The sequence below is a fragment of the Sitophilus oryzae genome, unplaced genomic scaffold, assembly GCF_002938485.1.
Source record: "Sitophilus oryzae breed Bouriz unplaced genomic scaffold, Soryzae_2.0 scaffold_172_pilon_pilon, whole genome shotgun sequence".
Classification (NCBI taxonomy): domain Eukaryota; kingdom Metazoa; phylum Arthropoda; class Insecta; order Coleoptera; family Curculionidae; genus Sitophilus; species Sitophilus oryzae.
This window is the reverse complement of record NW_022146424.1, coordinates 11,450,790-11,475,752: the sequence shown is the minus strand read 5'-3', so window position 1 is coordinate 11,475,752 and position 24,963 is coordinate 11,450,790. Positions and strand designations below refer to the sequence as shown.

At 33.9% G+C, this 24,963-nt stretch overlaps 2 protein-coding genes, 1 non-coding gene and 1 pseudogene across 3 annotated transcripts; 1 reads left to right on the top strand and 3 right to left on the bottom strand.

Moving 5' to 3' along the window:
* Positions 1 to 1,105: 1,105 nt before the first annotated feature.
* Trnap-ugg lies at positions 1,106 to 1,177 on the bottom strand. Its single transcript has one exon. It is a non-coding gene; the product is annotated as a tRNA-Pro (tRNA).
* A 12,677-nt stretch (positions 1,178 to 13,854) lies between these two features.
* Positions 13,855 to 14,859, bottom strand: LOC115881587 (annotated as a pseudogene).
* Positions 14,858 to 15,328, bottom strand: LOC115881586 (purine nucleoside phosphorylase 1-like). Its single transcript, XM_030899129.1, has one exon. The coding sequence runs from the start codon at positions 15,326 to 15,328 to the stop codon at positions 14,858 to 14,860; it is 471 nt and encodes a 156-aa protein (XP_030754989.1).
* Positions 15,329 to 23,184: 7,856 nt separating this feature from the next.
* On the top strand, positions 23,185 to 24,741 carry LOC115881585 (tigger transposable element-derived protein 6-like). Its single transcript, XM_030899128.1, has 2 exons — positions 23,185 to 23,845; positions 24,185 to 24,741. The coding sequence occupies exons 1-2, from the start codon at positions 23,185 to 23,187 to the stop codon at positions 24,739 to 24,741; spliced, it is 1,218 nt and encodes a 405-aa protein (XP_030754988.1).
* The last annotated feature ends 222 nt before the right edge of the window (positions 24,742 to 24,963 follow it).

Below are 24,963 nucleotides of genomic sequence, written 5' to 3'. Positions count from 1 at the left end.
CTGCTTTTAAAACTGCTTGACGTAAAAAGCTATTTTTTGGCAAACAGATTTTTCGAAAGTCAAATTCCAACGAGATGAAACTACCCCCTCAAATATTACCAAGTATATAATAATATCGCTATATATTGTTTTTCCTCATGCTGACATAAATTTGAGAAAATTTTATCCAGTTTGTATGTTAATAGAAATTTTTGCTTTGCTTTATCATCACCATTACAAATGATTAATTCGACGCGAACGAAGTCGCGGGTACACGCTAGTTATAATATAAACCAATACTTACCTGAAGACTCAATTAATGTTAATTTAAATCAAAAATCAGGGCAATTTTTTCCACTAAAAATGTTTTTGTCACGTTACTATTATTTTTTCACATATTTTTGCTCTGGACTATAAATTTAAATAACTACAAAATCTGTCCACTAATTACAAGCCGAACTATTAATTTATACCATATTTAAACAGATAGCTCCACGCATAGTTTCAATAAGTGAGTATTCCAAATTACCAACAGTATTCCGAATTAACCTAATTTCCTCTACCTGCTAGAAACCACACTATTTAATTCAATTTATAATGTGTTTTACCTTTTACCACCATTCTTAGTTTCAATGTCTATTAAAACTGCTTTATCCTAGATCACCCTGTATCTAAATTCGATCTAAATAATCACCTTATCCAACCAGTTTTTAGTGGCCCCATCCATTTACTCCTTTAATTCCATGTAGCTTTTAAAACTATCGATTTAGATTTTAAATATTTAAAACGACTTTTTAATGTAGCTAATATAATTTGTCATTAATTAAAATTGCCCAATTTATAATTATAGACTGGACCATGTTAAAGAGAGAAACAGAAAAGAGACGACTGTAACAAACGACTGGGTTCGAAACACGGAATGTCCTTCTCAATTCAAACGCCTTGTACACTGAATTTATCATCTTTTATATTCGTCCGCATTTACATAACAACGCGTTCCTAATTAAATTCAGTGAATAAATGTGGCCAGTTTGTTTTATCGTTGGTTTACGGCCCCCGTGATGTTGCTTGGGAGGTTGGGCGTTTAAAGAAACGAAGAAAATATTAAAAAAAAATAAAAAAAGTTGGGCTCAACCGGGATTTGAACCCGGGACCTCTCGCACCCAAAGCGAGAATCATACCCCTAGACCATTGAGCCGATAACTTAAGTTTCTTATAACTGGTATTTAACTGGGAATCAGCTTATTTATTTTATTAAATACAAAATAAATGTGATTTATTTATTAAATATTATATTTTCTGATTTTAAAGAATTTCTTAAATACATATTTTATGACTTTAAATAAATTATTAAAAGTCCTTACTGTTTCCTCCGAAATTTGAAAAAAAACACTTTGTTTATATCTTTCACTCACACCCCTTCTCGGGGTGAATTGAAAAAAAATCTTAATTGAAATTTATTATTTTCCAAGCAAATTGAATAAAAATGTTAAATATAGGTATATGAATTTTTCAGCAACTTTATATTTTTATTAAATTTTTTATCATCCTCTAGCTTCTAGCCGCCCTATCTCGGTTAAATTCGATCTGCGCAAAAAAAGTAATAGAGAACATTTCTTCTATGTAAAATTTGACGATCCACAACCTTTATTTGAACTTTTTTTCTAGTTCTTACCGTTTCTCCGAAATAATAATAATAAGTAACGCTTTATTGTACAGGGTGTCCCACTAAGTATAGCTCTCGGCTGTATCTAATAAGTATTAGCCGTAGCGGCTGCGGAAAAAAAATATTTATAACTAAAGAGGCTATGGGAAATTGCTCGAAATTATTTTCAAGTTATAGAACGACCGCCAGGGGGCGCAACTGCTACAAATAAATAAGAAAATGGGGTTTTTACACAGTTTTGCCTAGATAAGGTGTACTATAAGTAACAGCTTCATAATCTTCAGTAAATTTTGGATCTTTTTTGTTAGAACCATTAGAGCCATTTTCCCCTATCAACCAAAAAAACTAAAGGGTGGGGGAAGGTTAGATCTGTTTTATTTGAATATTAATAACTCTGGACTGGATGATCGGAATCCAACAAGCGAGGGCTCGTTTAAAAGAGCATTTCTTACTCTATATATTGCAAAAAATTTCACATAAACAAATATAATAAGCTTTGAACGTAGACGCTAGGGGCGTTGTCTTACAATTTAACAAACATTAAAAAAAAATTTTTCATAAAAATTAAATGCAATAGTATATTTAATTTTAGCTGATCATAAAGAGTATAGTAGTAAAAGCTTAAAAAGTCAGCGAAAACCGCATCTTGATATCTTCTTTCAAACCGAAGATATTAGGAAAATTATAATAAATACCAAAAAATAATCCCTTAATTACCTTATTTTTACAATACAGTCAGTAGCGTAGCGTAGGCCCCGCAGCACCCGCAACGGCGGGGGGGCCTCGTGATTTTGGGGGCCTCCAATTTTATTTACTAAATACATATATTAAAGTCCCTAGATATATAAAGTACCGCAATTACCTACTAGACTACAATTACCTACCAAAACTAGCGGCAAATTTAAAAAGGAGGTCAACATTTCGCTGTTTCGGCTTTTTAAGCAGCTGGTCGGTCCGGCGCCAATATGGCCGACCAACATTGACAGGCAAGCCGTAAAATAAAATATTTATTAATTGTAATAGAATTACGTTTATTATCTACAGTTTACCTTCATTTTAACGTAATATCAGGTGGTATATTAATATTCAACTTCATAAATTGAATTTTTTAGGCCTATATATGTTAAGAGGTTATAAACGAATGGTTTCCGTGTGTTTTTCTATTTGTATTAGCATTTAATTATATTACCTTTTAGCGCAAAGTACGCCAACAGAAGTAAGTTAATAGGTAAGAAGAAATAAAGTTGGAATAACATTTAGCATTTTAGTACTTAATTCAGTCGAAACAATTGGAAAAACTTTGTTGATGAGAACGGGATACCTATACCATAAGTAAACTTTCCCTATTATACTAGTTATGCTGTAGTTAGTTTTGACAAATAAGCATGAAAACGAAAGTCTTTGGAACTATGAATAAGCTACAAACTTAAATTTGAAGGTCGGCTTTTATACGAGAAAATTTTGAACCATGGTTGAAACAAATAAATGTAATAATTAAATTGATATGATACATACCTGCTATTGTTGAAATATATTAATAGTGATAGAAAGTTTGTTTCAATTAGTATTACTTCAGATAGTTTCGGCATTTTAGGTATGTAATTGTGCACTTAATTTAAAAGTAACTTAGAAAAGAAGCTTGAAACGCATAGGAGCTCTTTATGTCTGCTGTATAATTAAGGTTTATATGTTATGGAGTGATTTTTATACAAACAAATTTATTATTAGTTGAATAAAAGCAAGTTAATACCACATAATACAATTAAAATATATTTTACTTTGCAATTTAATGTTATATTTTTAAAACAAGTATCATAATGTTTAAGTATCATTATAATCAAAGTTATACTGCTATAAATTTAACATTGAAATAACTGTAATTATTGTTATATAGTGTGACCAACGGATCTGTAGCTACGGGGTATCGGCAGGGGAACAGAGTTGTAAACAAAACACGCCCAATTTCATTCATAAAATAGGCATGGGCGTACGGTGTTATATGAAAATAATGTGTATCATAAATATAATACTCAGATTAATATTTTTTTTCAAAAAACTTATGCTGTTTGAATCGTTACTGTTGAGTTAGCAGATAAACACTAAAAAAGCTTTTATTAAAGCTCCCTTTAAATATTTTGGAATCATCTTATTATTGTGTTGTTAATATAATAGAAGAAATAATTACAGCTGGGTTGAATCTTTGCTGTTACACAGCAAAATAAAACACTAAATCAGTACAATACACCAAAACACTTTTAATTTTACACTGTCGTTTCGCTAACCATGTTCGCTATCAGCAGATGATCAAGACTGAGTCTTGAGGTATATTTATTTATATATCTGTACTAATCCATATTTTTTCTATAATACATACTTTTAGATATAACTATTTCCAGCAAAAAAAAATCTTGAAAATAGTTAACTTTGGAAACGCAAATAAACATAATTTTACTCACCAGTAGATCCATATTGCCTATTACACCATATATGGTATCGCTCCACCAGCAGTTTTTAAAGGTTAGGTCATTGTCTACCCATATGTTTCATCCAAATAGATAATATTTGGCTATATTTTCGAATTTCGCGTATATATTTATATCTTCTCTGCAATATAATGCTCCATTAATATTTATCTGTTATTTTGCCATTTACGCCAAAAAAAAACAATTTGATTTAATTTTTTTTTTTTTTTTTTTTTTAAACGAAAAATTCGATTCTTCCAGCAATTTTTGCAAAAGCTTTCTAATTGCGGGGACGAGTTTCAATTCGAGATAGAATCTATTTATCAAATTCCTGACCACTTCGAAAAAGTCGTCGAGCTTTCGACAGCAGTCTCACGTGGTCGTTTCTTTCCAGAGCTGGATATCATTTTATCGGGTTTAGTTTTCAGCCTTTTTTATCTTCTGTGTGATTTATAGCCGATAACTCCGGTATAAAAAATATCCGCTCAAGTTTACGCTTAAGCGGCAACTTAAGCTAACTCTCTGTAGCTTCTTCATCGCAAACCTTATTATGAACACAAGGAAATAAACCAAATGAGATTTCATCCACGTTATTATTAACTCACCTATATAAATTAGCTTATTATTTTTCTTTGTCTGACTATGTAGCGTTTTACCCTTAACAAATTTATTAATTTAAAATACAAATATATGATCAAGCTTGATATTAATAATTAAAAACTATGAACGAAAAACATTATAACAAGATACAACAAAAAACAATAACACAACTTAACTATCAAATACATGAAAAATATGGTTGAATAAAGTTTCGATAGATCCGGTATAAAATAATGAAATAAAGTAATAATGATCAAAAAAATGACACCGCCACTGGATATTTCAATAGTATTCAATATTCCTACTTTTTTCAGAAGAGACCCTGAAGTTGGGGATAAAGCAAGCGAATAGGAAAGGCGTAAAAGCCATGGCAACCGCGTGGTAACAAATCTTGTGACGTACTCTCGCCAATCATGTTCGATGAATAGGTGGCCATGCGCGGCGATGCTGGTTTGCCAAAGATATCGTTGAAAAATCTTCAACTTTCATAAAATAAGCAGATTATACAGAATGAAAGAAATAAGTTATTAAATAAAACATACCGAACAATATGAACTACGCGTTAAAATTTCTTAGTAATATACGTCAGAATATATGCTAAACACATTATATATAATAAAAATATATTAAATTTATAGTTCATGTCTGGCAATTTTGCAATTTTATAGATAAACGTGGCAATGTCGATTTTTTTTTCTCGCATTCCTTCCGTAGCTTCAGATCCGCTGGTCAAACAGTACATAAATTAAGTAGGCATAATTTTACCTCGACAATATGCATACAATATGTAAAACTTCAAATGAATCTTAACAATTTTATGTCATGTCAAATTTAAATCACACACTTTTATTTATATCTGACAGTATAAGACCAAATTTTTAAATATAACTTTACATGCTTACATTATATTGTTTACTTTTTATTAGTAATTTCAATATGAACCAAAAAACATATTACTAATAAATACATAAAACTAATCTATTTAAGTCCATGACAATAACTATATAGTTAGCATATGCATAAACAACATTCTTGTTATTAGGATCAAATTTATTTGAGCTTTTTTCATTGTTTTGATTAATATCCCTGTTAGTCCTGACTGGTAAAACCACCTGAAGTGATGTCATCCAAATCTATATATGTATCATAACATAACTTATTCTTTTAAATAATTATCCTTCCTTTGGTCTGATCATAATATATTGTAGATTTATCTAAACTTCTTACTGCAAAATGTTGAAAACTACACTAAACATTTTAGGGAATGATTACGTAGAGATTTCACTTACACTTAGCTTTTTTTTTAAAAGATATGTATTGTAGTTTGCAAGTAAGGTCTTTGTCTTGTTCTACATTAGATTTCTAGAGGTTGATCTCGGCCTGACCTACTGCGACCTTCCCAGATCCATGTGGCCTTGTCTTGTTCTATAATGAAGTTTTAAGTACCAATAGGTTATACCACAAATAAGATTGTTAAAAATATTTACTGAGCATAAACAAATTCAATCCACTACCTAACGTGTATTGAATATTGACGATGTTAGAAAACACATCAAATGGCGGCCTTTTCGTGTAATACACATTTCTTCACTAAAGATATCGACGCCTATACATTATTAACTAATAAATAAAAAAAAAAAAAAATTTATAATTTTAAAATATGTGGATAAATATTTTATCCTGAAATTGACAGCTTCTCAACATTTGACATGACAAATTCAGACAAATGTGACACTTAAACAGTCCTACCACTACATTTTTTCCAGAAATACCCCAAAAATCCGCCATTTTCGCGCCAATAACATTGAACAAACCAATTGCGGTACTTTATATATCTAGGGACCTTAACATATATATGTGAACAGCGTCCCCTACAATTTCCAAAATTAAAAGGGAAAAAATGAAAAATATTTTGGACTTGATTTAATTTTTAAGCTACATTGTTACCTTAATAATGTAGTATGTTTTAATTTTAAACATATATTTTTTAGCCAAGTAAAACCTACATAAAGCTATATTATGTTTTTAGTGTTTTGTTTATTTTAATATAAGGGCCCCCAAAAAAACTTGCGGGGGGGCCTCACATTTGAAGTTACGCTACTGAATACAATATCAGTAGCCCTCTTGATTAGGCCCATTCTAACAAAAAAAATAAGATAGAAACAGTAAGTTTATTTTAAAATCGACGAAATACCAGAATATCATATTATCAGATGTATCAATAACTAATAATTAAGATATTAATAATAGTGAACAAGAAACGATCATTCAGTGAAGTCATGGTAGGCTTTGGAAAAAAGTTGCTTTTCGCGTAATAGTATAAACGTCAAATAGTTATTAGATCAACATTTGATAGTCTTAGCAGCGTTTTTTTATCTTTTAAATGCTTTTTCAAATGCCTTTATTAATTTGGAAGTAGTTACTGTTGGCTTTTTGAAAAAGGAATCAAAAGATAGAAAACGCTGCTAAGACTATCAAAATGTTGATCCAATAACAATTTGACGTTTATACTATTACGTCAAAAGCAACTTTTTTCCAAAGCCTACCATGACTTCACTGAATCATCATATTCAGATATTCATATCACATTCATATTAGATATTAATACATCTGATATCTGATATTATGATATTTTGGTATATGGTCCATTTTAAAATAAACTAACTGTTTCTATCTTATTTTTTTTGTTAGAATGGGCCTAATCAAGAGGGCTACTGATACTGTATTGTAAAAATAAGGTAATTAAGAGCTTATTTTTTCGTATTTATTATAATTTTGCTAATATCTTCAATTTGAAAGAAGATATCAAGATGCGGTTTTCGCTGACTTTTTAAGCTTTTACTACTCTTTACTATCAGCTAAATCAACACATACTATCGTATTTAATTTTTTTTGGAAAAAATGCGCTATGTTTGTTAAATTGTAAGAAAGCGCCCCCTAGCGTCTACATTCAAAACCTTATTATTATTATTTTTATGGTATAATATAGAGTAAGAAACGCTCTTTTAAACGAGCCCTGTTTGTTGGATTCTGATCATCCAGTCCGGAGTTATTAACATTTAAATAGAGATAGATCTAACCTTCCCCCACCACTTTATTTTTAAAAAAAAAAAAAAAAAAAAAAAAATACAAAAAAATCGAAAATTTACTGAAGATTATGAGGCTATTATTTATAGTACCCATTATCTAGGCAAAATTCGGTAAAAAATCTATTTTCTTATTTTCCATAGCAGTTGCGCCACCTAGCGGCCGTTTTACAAACTTGAGAATAATTTCCAGCAATCTCTAGCCTCTTTAGTTATAAATATTTTTTTTCCGTAAGCCCTACGGCTAATACTTTCCGAGATACAGCCGGAGAGCTATTCTTAGTGGGACACCCGGTACAAAAGCAAAAATAGCTTCATCGACAAAGCATTTCAAAAACAAACAAAAGCACAAAAAATATACAAATAACAAAAGATCTAACCAAGCATCATACAATTAAAAAGAGAATACAATTATTTAAGTCATTAAAATTACAAATAGGACATATACATGGACATTGCAGAAGACAAAAAAAAACGTATCAATAAAAAATTTTTGACGGGGGGTCAGAGACCTGTAAACATCTCAGTCAGTTTTAAAAAGACTTAAGTCTTAAGTCATTTCTAAAATCAAATTGATTTAAGTCTCAAGTTTTTGACTTAAATCATTTTATTTCAAGTCAAGTCATTTTGTAAATACTTAAATCAATATAACGTTATTTAAGTCGTTTTTATGACTAAGTCTATATTTTTGACTTAGGTCTGCCACGCCCTTTCTAATTTGAAGTTCAATAAAACACAAAGTTTACTTAATCATGATGAATTGCATAGAGGCCACTAGCTTTTTAATTTTAACAGCCGGGTGGTCGGAGTTCAAAGATGTTAATAAAAGGGCGCCACGAGATTATACTCTATGAACTCGGCATAAAAGATGTTACTATTAAGTAGACTTCAACACTAACCTCGAACTGTTGAGTGCAACTATCATGAACTTCAAATCTCACTATAATTATTTGAACTTAAGTGACTCTAACTTAACTATGAGACTAGACTGTAAACAATACTACTAAAAATATTTAAGCAATTTATTAAAATATTAAAATTAAATAGGATATATAAAAAACGAATAGAAATGAAAATGAATGTAAATGACTGAAATGTAAGTTAAATCAGTATGTAAATAAATAAGAACTAAACCTATGACGTCAAACCCCCTTAGCTAACTTATACTAGATACAGTCAGGATGGTTTATAAATAGCAAATCTAAATCTAAACAGTCTTACTCTAATGGATGTACAATCTTGAAACAACTCGGAAGTTCCTCCGGCTGAGCTACGGTGTATAGCTATGAGGTGGCTACAGCAGGGTACAGCAGCTCGGTGTACTGTCACTGGAGCCCACGGATGTCAGCAGACGTACAGATGAAAGGTAAGTTGTTGAGGTTTCAAATGGTGAACATAAAAAACCTTTAAATAATATTGGTTGTCTTAGAAAAGAGCCTCAATTATAGAACAAGGACTAGCACAACGTGTGGGAGTTAATAAAGGTAATAAAGAAGGACTAATCAAATCTGAACTTTACCTCATCGAGGGTTTATGATGTCCAACGGGCAACTCTACACACGGGCAAAAGGAACGGATGGAATTCTGGACTGTTCTGTGCACTACGGTCTGGATCGGTCTTCTTGCTCTACAATTACGAACAACCAAATAAGACTTAAAAAAGATAACACTCAACTAATCTTTCTACACCACGTGGGCGTGGAAAAATCGGAAACCAGTCAACAATACGAATAAAAAATCAGTTGAGCATTGACTTGAATAGGCAGAAGAATTATATCATACCTTGGAACTATTCGGGACTTCTTGGGCACGTGGAATCGGAATATCGGTCGGAAAAGGCTATTTTAATCCCATTATGGATTCGATTTCCTTCACAAAATCATATTTCAACCGGAAATCTCCAGGATATAGATAGAGAACTATATATCTTGACTAGTCTAACTCACAAAAAGGCGTAAATAAAAAATGATGTTTTCTCCTCAGTCATACAACTAAACTCAGAAATTCCACAATTAAAAAGAACGAATTGCACACTGCGATCCACATCAAAAATAACTATTTAACTTACGAAATTTTATCTGATAATTATAAAATTTCATTAACCAAAACAAAGGATAAATAAATCCAAAAAACATCTGATTTTATCTGACAGTGACAAGTGACGGAGGTGATGATCAAAGATATAGAGAGATGGACAAAAAGCTTACTGCTGGTCGGCATCAGTGACAATATATGTATAATATCGCGGTGTATATCGGGTTGCATAATCGTAAATTAAAATAATATTTAATAATAAAACAGTAAACATGATGCAAAAATAAGAGTTATTTGCGATAATTTATGAGCTAGCACACAGAGATCGTTGCGAGGAAATTTGACCGTTACAGGTCATGATGATCTGCAAGTTAGGTCGCAGTTTTTTTGCATCGTACGGTATATAAGGATAGTAAAATATTCATCCAGACTGGTTTAAAGGAATAACTGTAGTCAGCACTAGGAGTAAAAGGAGGGTATAATATTTTTCATTATTAATTTTTATTCGATTCTGCAAAGTTATTAACGATCCTACGCACGATTTTCGAGATTACCGGAGCCCATTGTAATAAAAAGGCGAACAATAAGCGCTTAAACAATCCTCCGGGCTGAGAGAGGCTTTATAAATAGAAATATAATGTTAATAATGGAATATTAGTACGAAAACCAACAAAAATGCACGATATTTATTGGATATATTTTTATAATGTTGCTGAATCGGTCGTCTGATATTTTATTTGTTATTATATTCGTTATTAATTAGACAAATAGTCATTAAGCTCCATCCACGCAAATTAATTGTTTGAAGATTATTTTCTAGCCATTTGTAAGTGAGATAAAATAATTACAAGTGAGATAAAATAATAATTACTTTTATTAGAAGAAGTTTAGGGGAGAGTAACCTAAGACGGGACGGTATACTAAAACGGGCTAATCTATTTATTCACGTATTTGATATGGTACATGGTACTACCAAGCCCAACTAGCATTTATTGTGGCAGATACGTAACTATGATTTTTTACGACATTAGTCGTCTCCCGCTTCTCAACTTCCACAGATTTCTGTCTGTCCAGTCTTCTTCCTGAAGGACCCTAGAATTCATAGCGTCAACTACGCCCTGCTTCCATCTTCGAGGTGGTCTTCCATGTTTCCGCCTTGGGACAGCGAGCGAAATGGATAACCAAGAAAATGGACACCAAGCGAAAGGAAGAAAGAAAGAAAGGCAGATACGTAACTGCTACTATCAAAGCCACTACAAAGTGGGCGGTGATCATCGGCGGCTACGTAGTATATTCGTAGCTGCCAAGTAACTGCGACCAAAATGGGGAAAGATTTTGAGTAGCCGGGTAGTGTCTTGGGTAGTTTTTGCCACTAAAAGAGTTACTATGATGTGTTACTATAAAGTAGCCTACTGGTGAATGCGACTTATCCGTTACGAAGCTGCCTAGTCACGGGTTCGTGGCAGCCAAATGATATCCACCGACATGTGGAACATTCGTTAAACTGTTGAACTTTATTCGCAGCGACCTCTTCATGCAATTTTACATTTCATAAAAAATAATGTCATGATGCAATATACGGAAGCCATTATTATTTTTTCGTTATTTGTTATTTACCATGCGATTTTAATGCCTTTTTTAGGTCAACGCCAGAACGCAACTTTCCTGAAAAAAATAGTGGGTTTATATAACAAAATTTTCTAGCGCCTCTCAAAATATTTCAAATTATTATATTATTTGCAATATAAACCCATGTTTGTAATTAAAAAATTGGCGCCGGGAGGCACGTATAGCCGCCCATACTAAAATATGTTAATATCTCGAAAACTGCGACTTTGACTGATTTTGATGTTATTACAAATTTTGTTGCAAATATTATTCCTAATCTTAATTTGAAACCGCGTTTCGCTAACTACCGTAATTTTGGAGTTACGATTTTAAATTTTAACCCCTCCTGCACTCTTACCAACCGTCCACGCCCACCAAAAACTAATGGCCATATTCACGGGTGCCATGTATTTTTGTGCCAAATTTGGTTAAAATCGGTTCAGCGGTTTTTGAGTTATCGTGTTACAGACGGCAGACGGACAGACAGACAGACAGACAGACAGACAGACAGACAGACAGACAGACAGACAGACAGACAGACAGACAGACAGACAGACAGGACAGACAGAGACAGACAGACAGACAGACAGACAGACAGACAGACAGACAGACAGACAGACAGACAGAGACAGACAGACAGACAGACAGACAGACAGACAGACAGACAGCAGACAGACAGACAGACAGACAGAGACAGACAGACAGACAGACAGACAGACAGACAGATGCGACAGACAGACAGACAGACAGACAGATTGCAGACAGACAGACAGACAGACAGACAGACAGACAGACAGACAGACAGACAGACAGACAGACAGACAGACAGACAGACAGACAGACAGACAGACAGACAGACAGACAGACAGACAGACAGACAGACAGACAGACAGACAGACAGACAGACAGACAGACAGACAGACAGACAGACAGACAGACAGACAGACAGACAGACAGACAGACAGACAGACAGACAGACAGACAGACAGACAGACAGACAGACAGACAGACAGACAGACAACAGACAGACAGACAGACAGACAGACAGACAGACAGACAGACAGACAGACAGACAGACAGACAGACAGACAGACAGAATAGACAGACAGACAGACAGACAGACAGACAGACAGACAGACAGACAGACAGACAGACAGACAGACAGACAGACAGACAGACAGACAGACAGACACCATGAAAATATTTTGTATTTAGGTCATTTATGACCTTTTTATGACCCAAATAATCCATTTTGAGTGAAATTAAAAAAAAAGTTTTTTTTTTAATTTTAATATACCTATTGGTATGGTTTGACAAAATAATAATAATTTGCTTGAAACCGGGGTCAAACTTTAAAATATTAGTCCACCGTCAGAAATAACAAAATAACTAAAGAAAAAAGCTTTAGGTATATTTAGCTTAAAACGCATGTTTGCGCCATTTGGCTGCTCGTCTAAAAAATTCATGAAAAAACATTACAATTATTTTCAAAATAAAAAAATACTTTATAGTTCCATATGCTAAGTGACAATTGTAGCTAACCAAAGGCGACTTTATAGAAACAATAACTTTTTGGAACTACATGGTCAATGATTCTTTGGAACCATAAAGTGATTTTTTCCAAGAAAGTTCCCTGCGCCACCAAATTGCCACTTAATTGGAGCGTTATGCTACACCGATCGCGGAGGTTGCGACTATACATTCCATTGGTGGCTACTATAACGTTCCGCCTTGTCCTTTAAAGTTATTTTTTACTTATTGTGCATTTTCTATTATTAGTGTTTCTATATTATTCAGAGCTACATGAGGTATAGTGTATTTTAACGCCCACTCTTTTAGCTCTTGTTTTATATTGTTGGTTCTCAAATTAGTTCTCCTCTGAGATTCAGTTTCAGATGAACTAACACTACACTCATCTACAGAAACAGCTTCAAAAATATCTCAGTCACTACCTGATTTATGATGTTCATTAGGATTATGATGATCAGTAGGATTATAGAAAGATGTAGTTTTTGTTTCTGATGTTGATGCGTCGGCTCGCAGTGATTCCTTTTTGTTTAATTCTTCGGTAGAAAGTACTAGAATAACTAAATTCGTTCACCAAAATCATCATCATTTGGACCTCTTAGAGGATGCGTCCCAGGAAAACCTAGAAAGTTGATGTGGTCCTTGATGAGCATTATGTCTCCAACTTTATAGTTTTTGTTAACTCTACCAACAGCATTTGTTATAATGGGCATTTCCACGCCAAGCATTTTGGCAATTCCTATTGAAAGATATACTTTCTTTAATGATGTATTTTATATAAAGAAAGTGGTCAATACATTTAATTTAAAGATAAATAGAATATAGCTTAGTGTTAAGGTACAGCCAAAAGAACAATATAGATAATAATGTCTGTATTACATATTCGGTTTTATTAGAAAGCTTTACATTTTACACAGCGTTTGTGTTATATTAGATTTAAAATTTTTTCTATCAGAGCTAATATTTTCATTTTTACTTTCGTTAAAATTACATTTTTGTACAACTTTTATCACAAAATCTTTCAACTGTTCGGTTCTAGAATTAACTGCTGCTAAATCTTCTTCATGATTGGGCTGTTTCTCTAAACTTTTAAACCACAATATTTCGCCACTAAAACTTCTAGAATAGTCGACATTCCTACAGCATCTACGTTAAGTGTTCTTAAAGCTCTTACTCATGAAGGGAGTTCATAGTTTGTACCACCAACCATATCATAGACACCTTCATGAAGAGTAGGTCCAATTCCAAGGCTTTTTCATATTATCACAGCAATTTTTCGAATATTTTTTATCGTATCGTAACTTTTGTTTATGGCAAAGAAACGTTTACCAAAATTATCATCATCTGGACCCCTAAGAGGATTCGTCCCACAAAAGCCTAGAAAGTTGATGTGATCCTTGATTAGCATATGTATTAGAAAGCACCAAGCATTTTACACAACATTTGTACAATTACAATTTTTCCCATCAGAGCTAATATTTTCATTTTTACTTACGTTAAAATTACATTTTTCTATAACTTTTATAACGAAATCTTTCAACTGTTGGGTTCTAGAATTAACTGCTGCTAAAACTTCTTCATGATTGGGCTGTTTCTCTGAATCATAGTCCGCCACACATTCGTTTGTAATAAGACTGAACCCGAAAACTTTTAAACCACAATGTTTCGCGACTAAAACTTCTGGAATAGTCGACATTCCTACAGCATCAACGTTAAGTGTTCTTAAAGCTCGTACTTCTGAAGGAGATTCATAGTTTGGACCACCAACCATAGCATAGACACCTTCGTGAAGATTAGGTCCAATTCCAAGACTTTGTCCTATTTCCACAGCAATTTTACGAATATTTTTATCGTAACTTCTGTTTACGGGAAAGAAACGATCACCAAAATCATCATCATTTTAGTCCTCGTAGAGGATGTGTCCCAGCAAAACCTAGAAAGTTTATGTGGTCCTTGATGAGCATTATGTCTCCAACTTTGTATTTTTGGTTAACACCACCGGCGGCATTTTGTGATGATGAGCAATTCCACACCAAGCAATTTCTGCTATTCTTACAGGAGAAGTTATTTTCTTTTAACGAATGACCTTCGTAGTAATGGAATCTTCCTTTCATACACAACACATTAATGCCTGATATTGTACCAAAAACTAGTTGTCCTGAGTGTCCTTTTATAGTACTTTCAGGGAAATTAGGTATGTCTCCGTATGGGATCACGATTGGAGACTGCAAAGAATCTGCTAATATACCTAGTCCAGAACCGCATATAATAAGAATTCGTGGGCTTGATGGGATCTTTCCTTTTATGTAGCTCGTTGCTTTTTGTAGATGAGTTAAAGAAAATCCATCTTCGTCGATGGGAGCCATTTTTTTGGTATTTTTTCGATGAAGACTGAAATTTAGTTATGTTGTCATTATGTAAAATTCAATGTGACATTTCTTGACGTTTAGACAGATATCATTGTGTAAATTCAAAAATAGCTGATAAGCATTATGGTATAGAATTATTATTCTGTGGATAGAAATATTTACTATAGGTATTTATAATTTATTTTAATATAATATTAATATCTTATTTTAATATACCCTGACAAAGTAAAATCACAATATATCACATATATTGCGATTTTACTACATATATATAAAAAATAGATAATAAAAGATAGATAATGAAGTTGAAAGAAATTTGAAAGTGTTATATCTAAATGTATTCCGGAAACTTCGGCAGCATATTCTGCAGATAAAAATAAGTAAAGAAGTTCGTATAAATGTATGTCATATAATGCTTAGTTTCGGAGATACAGGGTGTAGAAGTTTCATTTATGTTTCGATTTTTTTTCAAATAATTTCAGAAGTACCTAACGTTGTCCTCTTACTGCTTGGTTCCCGCTGCCTAGATCGCTTCGTTTCTCGCACCCGCCGAGGCATTTACGCATAGCGCCGCGCCCCAGTGTTGTTAATTATCGGTTTAGTGACAGCAGTGAAAATGCCAAAAAGCAAACACTTTTGCACACAGAACACTTTCGACAACCCCGAAGGGGAAATATCGCGAAAAGAAAAAGAAATATGCGAAATTTAAGAAGAAGATACAAGCTTTAAAGGCAGAATTAGATCCTTCTACCACAAGTGATAGCTGCACGGTAGAGAGTGACGACGAAATCAACCGTAAGTACATCTTTTCCTAACTGTTTAATACATTATTTTACGCCAAAACTGATTTTGCGAAATATTCATGTCGTAATACATCATTTAATTGAATATTAAGCAAAATCTGTCAGAGTCGTTATACTCTGACCATAGAACATTAGGCCAAGAATAGGTCTGCAAAACATTGATGTCATAATACATGAATTTAGGCCAAAACTGATTTTTTAAAATATAGATACCATAAAACATCATTTAAATGAAGATTAAGCAAAATCTGCCGGAGTCGTTATACTCTGACCACGGCAAGCTAACTCTGCTCAGATTCCATTGTTTTAAATTTCTATAAAATTTGACCTTGACAGCGCCATTATCGTTTCCTACTCAGGGCCGGATTAAAACGTATCAAAAAATTTCTCAGAAAATAAACTATTGTTAGACAGGGTCGTATTAAAAAAATACTGTAATTGACTGAAACTGAATTTTATTTACGCAATACTTTTGTCCAAACAAATGATTCGTTAACCGCGCATACTTCTCGAAAAGTAAAAATGAAAAAATCAATTAAATATTTCACTGTAGAGAATAGACAATTAAAATTAAAAAACATGCAACTAACAAAAATATGCCAGGATTTACAAACAAGAATTAAAGTAATACCAATAAAATATTTATTGAACAATATAAAGAGGCTACGTACAAATTATGCCCATCAATGGGCGTAGCAAATTTTATTAATATTCAAATTTCACAAATTAACAAATCCACAATTTTTTTTGAGAAACTTCTATTTTTTTCATGGCAGGAAACAAAGTAGGTACCGCATTGTATTTTATACGGTTACAAAGTGAATTGGTAAACATTTTAAATTCAAAATGAACAGAACACAACTTGTACTTGTGGGCCTTATTTATATCTTCAAAATGTATTTGTTGTTAACTTATTTTCGATATACTCATTTTATTTACTTTTATAATTATATTTAAATTAATAATATAATGATTTTTAAATTTAATTTTTAATGTCTAGATACAACATTAAATTTTACTAAATATTTAACATTAAATCTTACTAATATTAAAATTTGTTAAGATTTTTAATTAGGTCTTCCTATTTAGCTGAATGTCCTAATATGAATACTACTGTTTTTTTACAATTAAAATATGTTAAAATAATTAAACACATATATACATACCTAATAGGATCTCTAGGAAACAGAAAGAAACTTTTATTGAACAACAAAAATAAAACTACTAAAACAAATCATATTACATAAGAAACGAAAATAAAACTAGAAAACCCAAATATATCACATCATAAACAAAAATAAAACAACAAAAACAAAATATATCAGTCAAGAAAAAATCAAAATAAATTAAGCCGCACGCTACTGACTCGAATCTGCCGTAACTGTGTGTTGTCGCTGGAAAAACTACGACACTGGTTACTTTCTGCTGATGGAAACGCAAATGGCGGCGTGCACGAAGATATGCGCGTAGCTTTCCCGCCAAAGCGAGTTAGCCTGCCGATTGATTTATATGCCGTGCTCTGACCATAAAACATTAGGCCAAGAACAAGTTTGCAGAACATTGATGTTATAATACATCATTTTAGGCCAAGACTGATTTTACAAAATATCGATATCGTAATACATCATTTAATTGAATATTAAGCAAAATCTGTCGGAATCGCTATACTCTCAACATAAAATATTATTCCAAACCAAACCAAGAACAAGTCTGCAAAACATTGATGTCGTAATACATCATTTTAGGCCAAAACTGATTTTGCGCCTAATATTAAGTTCGATATAAAAAAGGTAAAGTAGCCAGCAATAAGTAAATTGAAGCCGTCATAATAACATAGAGATTGAAAAATATGAAACCATGCATTGTAGGTTTATAACAGCGACATAGCGGTGTTGCAACGAAGCTCTGCTTGCTGCCCATTAACCACCGCATCCATTACGCCAAAGGATTCTAACACCCCCCCCCCCCCCATCTGCCTAGAACTCTTCTGGTTTTCAGTAAACCCTTACCATACAGTCTCCAGTACCGTATCCAATATCTCATCATATTTCCTTTCCACCGAGTACTACGCGAAGCAACTACCATTCGATACGGGTCTTAATTGCTTATCGATCGGGCAAGCGATCGCCAACCGAAGACGGAAAGACATTATAAAGCGATCAGACGCGAAATAAAAAGACGAAGATGGGAGAAACAAAACGACGGCATCGGCGAAAAGGATGACGACAACGGCAACAACAAAAAAGAACGCGAATCGTTCGACCACCTCGCAACCGCGACGCCCAAACGTTTATAATTTACTTAACTCCGCAGCGTGTACAAGTTAATTTAGCATAGGGATGCGCGGTTTAACGTCCGAATCGATCAAGAGATAAAGCCAAAAGAAAATTGATAGAATACCAATCCAATGACTGTGAAAGATTATTCTTGTAACACCAAATTTTCGTAGTAATCCTCTGTTAGAACTCAGCTTAAGAGGTCTACTATTATTACACAATGGGCCGTCCTCTGCCGGAATCACTGCGACCTGTGAGGCCTATTGTGCTTGTCCCTTCTATATCGGCACCCATTATCCCTGTGCCCCGCAATAACTTATCCTTGATAGGATGTTTCTCCAGTTCTAGCCTAGCTTTCCCAAATAAAAAGTGTCGCTTGCGATACAGAGCCTCGCAGTGGCATATTATGTGCTTTGCTGTTTCAGGAGCTTTATCGCAGAGTCTGCAGCAAAGACTTCCTTGACACAGGTTGAGCTTGTTGAGGTAACTCTTGACAGCCATGTGTCCTGTTGTAATCCGCACTTTATTCCTGCTAAGCATTAGCAGTTCTTTTGCGGTTTTAGAGCTAGGTCCTTGGACTAGGATAAAGGCCATGCTGTGCCTGTGCCCCTGTCTCTTTCTCGAGTAGACATTCTGCTTTTCCCTGATTCAGTGTTTTTGCACTATAGGCCATATATTTGGGTATTCCCAGTACTAGCTCTGGGCCAAGATGCCGATGATCCTTGCCTAGCTAGCTCGTCGGCTTTTTCGTTCGCCTTGGATGCCGCTGTGGCCTGGCACCCAAGGCAACGAGAATAATTAAACACCCAGAATAATTAAACATATGAATTTGTCTTACATTGAGTTATTTCTCGGTTAGTTACTATTCGTCTAGCATTGTCTCTGACGTACAGATTTTTCAGTTATCCCAATTCTCCAATAAAGCACAATATATTGTAATGGGATCTCGTCTCATTTATCTCAATTTTTTGGGTGGGGTAAAAATCTACAAACCAGCGCCATAAGCGATACTCCCGGGGTGGCTGAGGTACCTTACCGACTAAAAAAACCTTCACAAACTGCTTTGGGTATGTTTCCGAGGACCTTTTGGCATTTTAGGAGGAGGCGGGAAAAGGGAAAGGGAAAGGGAAAGGGAAAGGGAAAGGGAAAGGGAAAGGGAAAGGGAAAGGGAAAGGGAAAGTGAAAGGGAAAGGAAAGGAAAGGAAAGGGAAAGGGAAAGGGAAAGGGAAAGGGAAAGGGAAAGGGAAAGGAAAGGGAAAGGGAAAGGAAAGGAAAGGGAAAGGAAAGGGAAAGGGAAAGGGAAAGGGAAAGGGAAAGGGAAAGGGAAAGGGAAAGGGAAAGGGAAAGGAAAGGGAAAGGGAAAGGGAAAGGGAAAATCCAAAAGGAACTAATCGAGGAACTAATGGAACTACAAAATGATAGAAACTGTAAGGAACATTTGAATCCTGGAGTAAACGGAGAATATCTAACGAAAAAAAAAAGGATAAGAGAATATATTTTTAAACTGAACTATTTGCGACCGGTTACAGAGAATATCGATACGTACCACCACCTCCTTAGCGTACTTAGAGCGGTCAGTAAAACCTCAGAGGCGGGTTAATTACGAAGGCGATTATTTATCGTTCACCGGGTCGGTCCGGGTCTGTCGCTCTCCACTCCTGGACGGTCCCAGGGAGCGAAGGGAGAGAACGAGGCGAGCGAGAGAGAGTTATTGGGCGCGATTACGGCCCCGTTCGTTAATTAGTCGGTCGATTTGCATTTTTAAGCCGCGCCGTTCGTGGCCGAGCCCCGGCCCTCGATACCACCTAGGTGTTTGCACCTCGGTGGACGCGAGCTGATGTTGATGACCACGTCGACCGGGGCTCAGTCAGAATGAAGGTCTTTGGATGCAAAGGTTCTCACGAAGGTTTCGTGTTATTGTACCAAGAAGAGTCATAGAGAAAATTTAAGTTATTTGAGCATCACTAAATTTTTGGTTGTGTTAAGGTCTGTGATTAGGCATTAGATATTTGAAGCTGGTATTCACAAAGGGTTAAATCTTATTTAACTCTTCTCTGCTGTTTCACCAATTTTAGTAAAATTATTCTAGCAACATTTCAAACAACTTAGATTTAACTTTTAGTTCTCAGACTTGGCCTTTAGTCTGTGCCCAATTCAAACCAAGCATAGAGATAGCCATCTTCATGTTTTCTCTGCCAACCTCAGAGTTCGCGTCAAATTCTACCTTTCAGAGAAGCTCGAAAAGTATTGCACCGAGGCCCCAGCTGCCAAGCTACGTTACCATATTTATAGTATACACTTAGATCGAGACTATTTAGATGATATTCACTCTTTTTTTCTACTGTACGCCCGCCGGAGTATTATTAGTTATTAATAAAATAATAGTGGTAAAATATACAGGAAGAGTCTTAAATAAGTGCAAATATTTTCAGGGGTTTGGTTTGGTTTGGTCTATTTCCACCCCAGGAACACGTCTATGAAGTTTTTGCAAAAAAAAAGATGTTTCACCTCAAATGTTCCCACGGTATATTTTCTTATAAAAGAAATGCAAATAGGGAAAAATTTTGCTGAAATTTTTTTAAAATAAACCAATTTTTTTTTAAATTTCAAACTATAATAACTGGGTTATTTTGGACTTATTTGAAACACGATAAAGAGAATATATTATGTTTCTTTTATTCATATCTACCAGCCCTGAAAATATTTGCACAAAGCAGCACAAATTAATTGAGTGTGCACTTATAGACTCACCTTTTATAATAAAACATTTCAAACGGAACAACAAACAGATGTTTATTAAAATTATAAGTGTCTCAGAGAAAGACATCTAATAATAGTTATTTTACAAATTGGTGTTTATGTTTAAAAGCAACTGACGATTATATTGATCTAACTGATTAGTTAGTTAGACAGTCACTAAGAATCTTAGGTAACTTTAGTATTATTATTTATTTATTATTCATTTTTTGCTAAATCAATCTTTTTTTGAATTCTGATCGGGACCGGCTCACCGGGAATTTTCCCGTTTTCCCATATGGCCCATTCACCCCTGACAGCGTTACTCAATTAATAATTTATTCACACTATATGTATAACTTTTATTAAGTGCATAAAGTGTGAGAATGGTTTATTCTCTTCAAGAAAGAACTGAAATTATTTTCATTTATGGAGAGTTTGGAAAAGTTGGAAAGTGCGCACGAAGGATGGCATTCGTTTTCAATGAAAGAAATTAAAATCGTTAAGTAAGTCACAGATATATGTTGGCTTTGGTAGCAAAGTTCTCTGAAACTAGTTCGGTGAGTAATAGAGTTTTGGGATTATTTGCTGGCAGAGCCCACCAGCTCCTTGTGGATAGTGGCACAGCAGACAGGAATATTACACAACACTGTTAGAAAAACACTGAAAATGCATAAATTCCATCCATACTAAATGCAGATATTTCAAAAACTCTATTACGATGATTTTAATAGAAGAATAGTTTTGTAAAATCATGAGTCGTCAAGTTAACGCGAACCCTAAAATTCTCCCAAATATTTGTTTTCCGATGAATGTTCATTTTTTTCTAAATGAAACTGTTAACAAACAAAAATGTCGATATTGGAGTTTGGAGTGCCGAAAACCCGTATATTTTTCGAGAAGGACATACACAATATCCCCAAAAAGTTAATGTTTAGGCTGGTATTCTTAGAAATGGCAGTACTGGTCCTTCATTTATTGAAGGAAACTTGACAGGTGATCTGTACCTTAATATGCTTCAGGAGACTATATTGATCCTCTTATCACCCAAGGACCCAAGAGCTAGTAACTTAAACTGACGCAATTCTCAATGCATGCATGTTTAATTGTTTCTGCAACTTTGTAACGCGATTATTCGGAAACCTCTTGATAAACAACAACAAAGTAGGATACTACTGAAGAAAGAATTAAACGGGGCCCTTTAAAACAATGTGCCACTTGACTCCCATTCCCATTTAAGATTGTAAAGGTGACATATACGGGGGTTGAAAGGAAACAGCTAAAAATATTCATTGAAAGTCTTCCTTACAAATAAAATTGACGTGTCTTTCCGATTTTTCATCTTTTTAACTGCAAGAAAGATATTAAGGGTAGGAAGTTTTAAAATTGACACGATGTAGATATAGTTACGTTTTTTGTCGGTTCCGTGTGTATAAAAAGTCTAATTTATTTAAACACAATTTATTTTACACTAAGTAATAAAACAATAAACGATAAAACACTTAAAGAACTATTTACAACCTTATTTACAACTATTTATCTAAAAGGAATTGATTTTGAATTTAGCGCGGCAATTGTACGCGTCGACCGAATCTGTTTGTTTTTTTTTTCTCGCATAGGCTTCGGTTTATACAGTAAAACTTCCCATTTCGGCCACTTCTAAAAAGCGGTCACTTCTGTTAGCGGTCAATTTTCAGTTGTTTGAATTAATCTTAGGGGAATTCCTATATTAAAATATTTCTCAATAACGTTAATTCCGAAAGCGGTCACCGGCCGCTTCAAAGGTACATTTTAGGGAAAAACCCATTAAATTTATTGCCCCAATACCGGCCAAAAACCGAACCCTTCGAACCTTTTTTTTTGTCTAACAAGAGCTGTTTCAGGACACTTTAGGAAAGTCCAAGCAATAAACATTTATAATTTGTTTGAGAAATAGGTACAGAGAGTGACAAATACAATACAAATTCGTCAGTAGTTTGCTGAAATTTTTGGGAGATATAGAATCAGTTTAGTTTCTTACTCTGAAAGAACAGCAACCATGTCTTTGAAACGTAAACGTTTGTCTATTAAAGAGAAATTAAATATTGTCGCGGAAAGTGAAAAATATAACAGCAGTGCTCGAAAGTTGGCGGAAAAGTTTGGTGTTGGAAGAACGCAAGTGAACGACATTTTAAAAAACAAAGTGGAATTAAAAAAAATGTTTGAAGAAGAAGGATGCAATGCAGATAAAAAACGAAAGTTTCCTAAAACAGAAGGATTTGCAATCGATCAACTAGTTTACGAATGGTTTTGTAAGGCAAGGAACAAAAACATACCCATATCGGGAACCTTAATTCGGGAAAAAGCTCTTGAGGTATCTACATCCTTGAAACTTAGTGAATTTAAGGCTTCAACTGGCTGGTTAAATAAGTTTTGCAAGAGACATAATATTAACTTCAAAACAATTTGTGGTGAGTCTGCAGATGTGGATGAAGTGACTGTTGAAGACTGGAAAACAAAATTAACAGCAATCATTAAGGAATACGACACTAAAGACATTTTTAATGCAGACGAAACAGGGCTTTATTATATGGCAATGCCAAACAAAACCTTTGCTTTAAAGAATGATAAATGTGCTGGCAAAAAATCAGCTAAACAACGAGTGACACTGCTTTTCTGTTGCAGCATGCATGGTGAGAAGGAAAATCCGCTAGTTATAGGTAAGAGCAAAAACCCGAGATGTTTTAAAGGAGCGCATGTAGATAAATTGCCGATAGAATGGGTATCCAACAAAAAAGCTTGGATGACGACAGATATAATGACATCTTGGCTCAAAACCTTTGACACCAAAATGAAACGGCAGGGTAGAAAAGTTCTTTTATTTTTGGATAATGCCACGTCTCACCCAAAAATAGAACTTGAAAATGTTCGTATAATTTTTTTTCCTCCAAATACGACATCTCATTGCCAGCCGTTGGACCAAGGAATTATTCAAAATTTTAAATTAAAATATCGTCAATTTTTTATTAAAAGACTTTTGACTTTTACTAATACCGAAGAAACGATGGAAAAGGCTAAAGAGAGCATAAATTTGGCAAGTACTATGGTGTGGATAAGTACAGCATGGAAAAATGTTACATCGAACACTATAAAAAAATGTTTCCAAAAAGCGGGATTTGCAACCGTCAAAGGGGACGATGCATTTGACGAAGAGGACGACATTCCTTTAAGTCAGTTATCTTCAATTTTAAAAAACATGCCAGGAAGTCCAGATCTTAAAGAATATCTGACAGTCGATTCAGATGTCCCTACGGAAAATCCTAGTTTAGAGATGCAGGGAATAATCCAGGAATTTACAAACAACAAGGACAGACAGGACTCCACTCAAGCCGAAGAGGAAGAAGATGAAGGCCAAGACATTCTGTGTTCATCTATAAATAATATGAGTGAAGTATGTGAAAAATTAAGAGACATTCAGAATTTTTTGGTGATTCAAAACAAAGACGAACTAGCGGTTGATATTGCCCATACTTTGATGAAATTTGAAAGTGAAATTACAAAAATCAAAATTAAAAATTTAAAGCAGACTACCATTAATCAGTTTTTCACCATATAAAATAAGGTTATCATTTTGTAACTTTTTAAAGTCAATTGTACATATGTATATAAGAATACCTATGTGTAAAATACATATGTATACATTGTAAGTTTTTTTTTCAAAAAAAAATTCTTATGTAATAAAGTTTTTTTTTTTGTAACAACTGAATTATTTTTTTTGTGCCAAAAATCTAAAACTGAAGATCATTTATTAACACTTATTGTGTGTTTGTACTACATG

Excerpts from the sequence above, each read along its gene's own strand:
- LOC115881586 (XM_030899129.1), bottom strand. The coding sequence starts at position 15,328 with ATGGCTCCCATCGACGAAGATGGATTTTCTTTAACTCATCTACAAAAA.
- LOC115881585 (XM_030899128.1), top strand. The coding sequence starts at position 23,185 with ATGTCTTTGAAACGTAAACGTTTGTCTATTAAAGAGAAATTAAATATT. Across the intron at positions 23,846-24,184 it reads GGAAAATCCGCTAGTTATAG|AAACGATGGAAAAGGCTAAA; the intron begins GTAAGAGCAAAA and ends CTAATACCGAAG.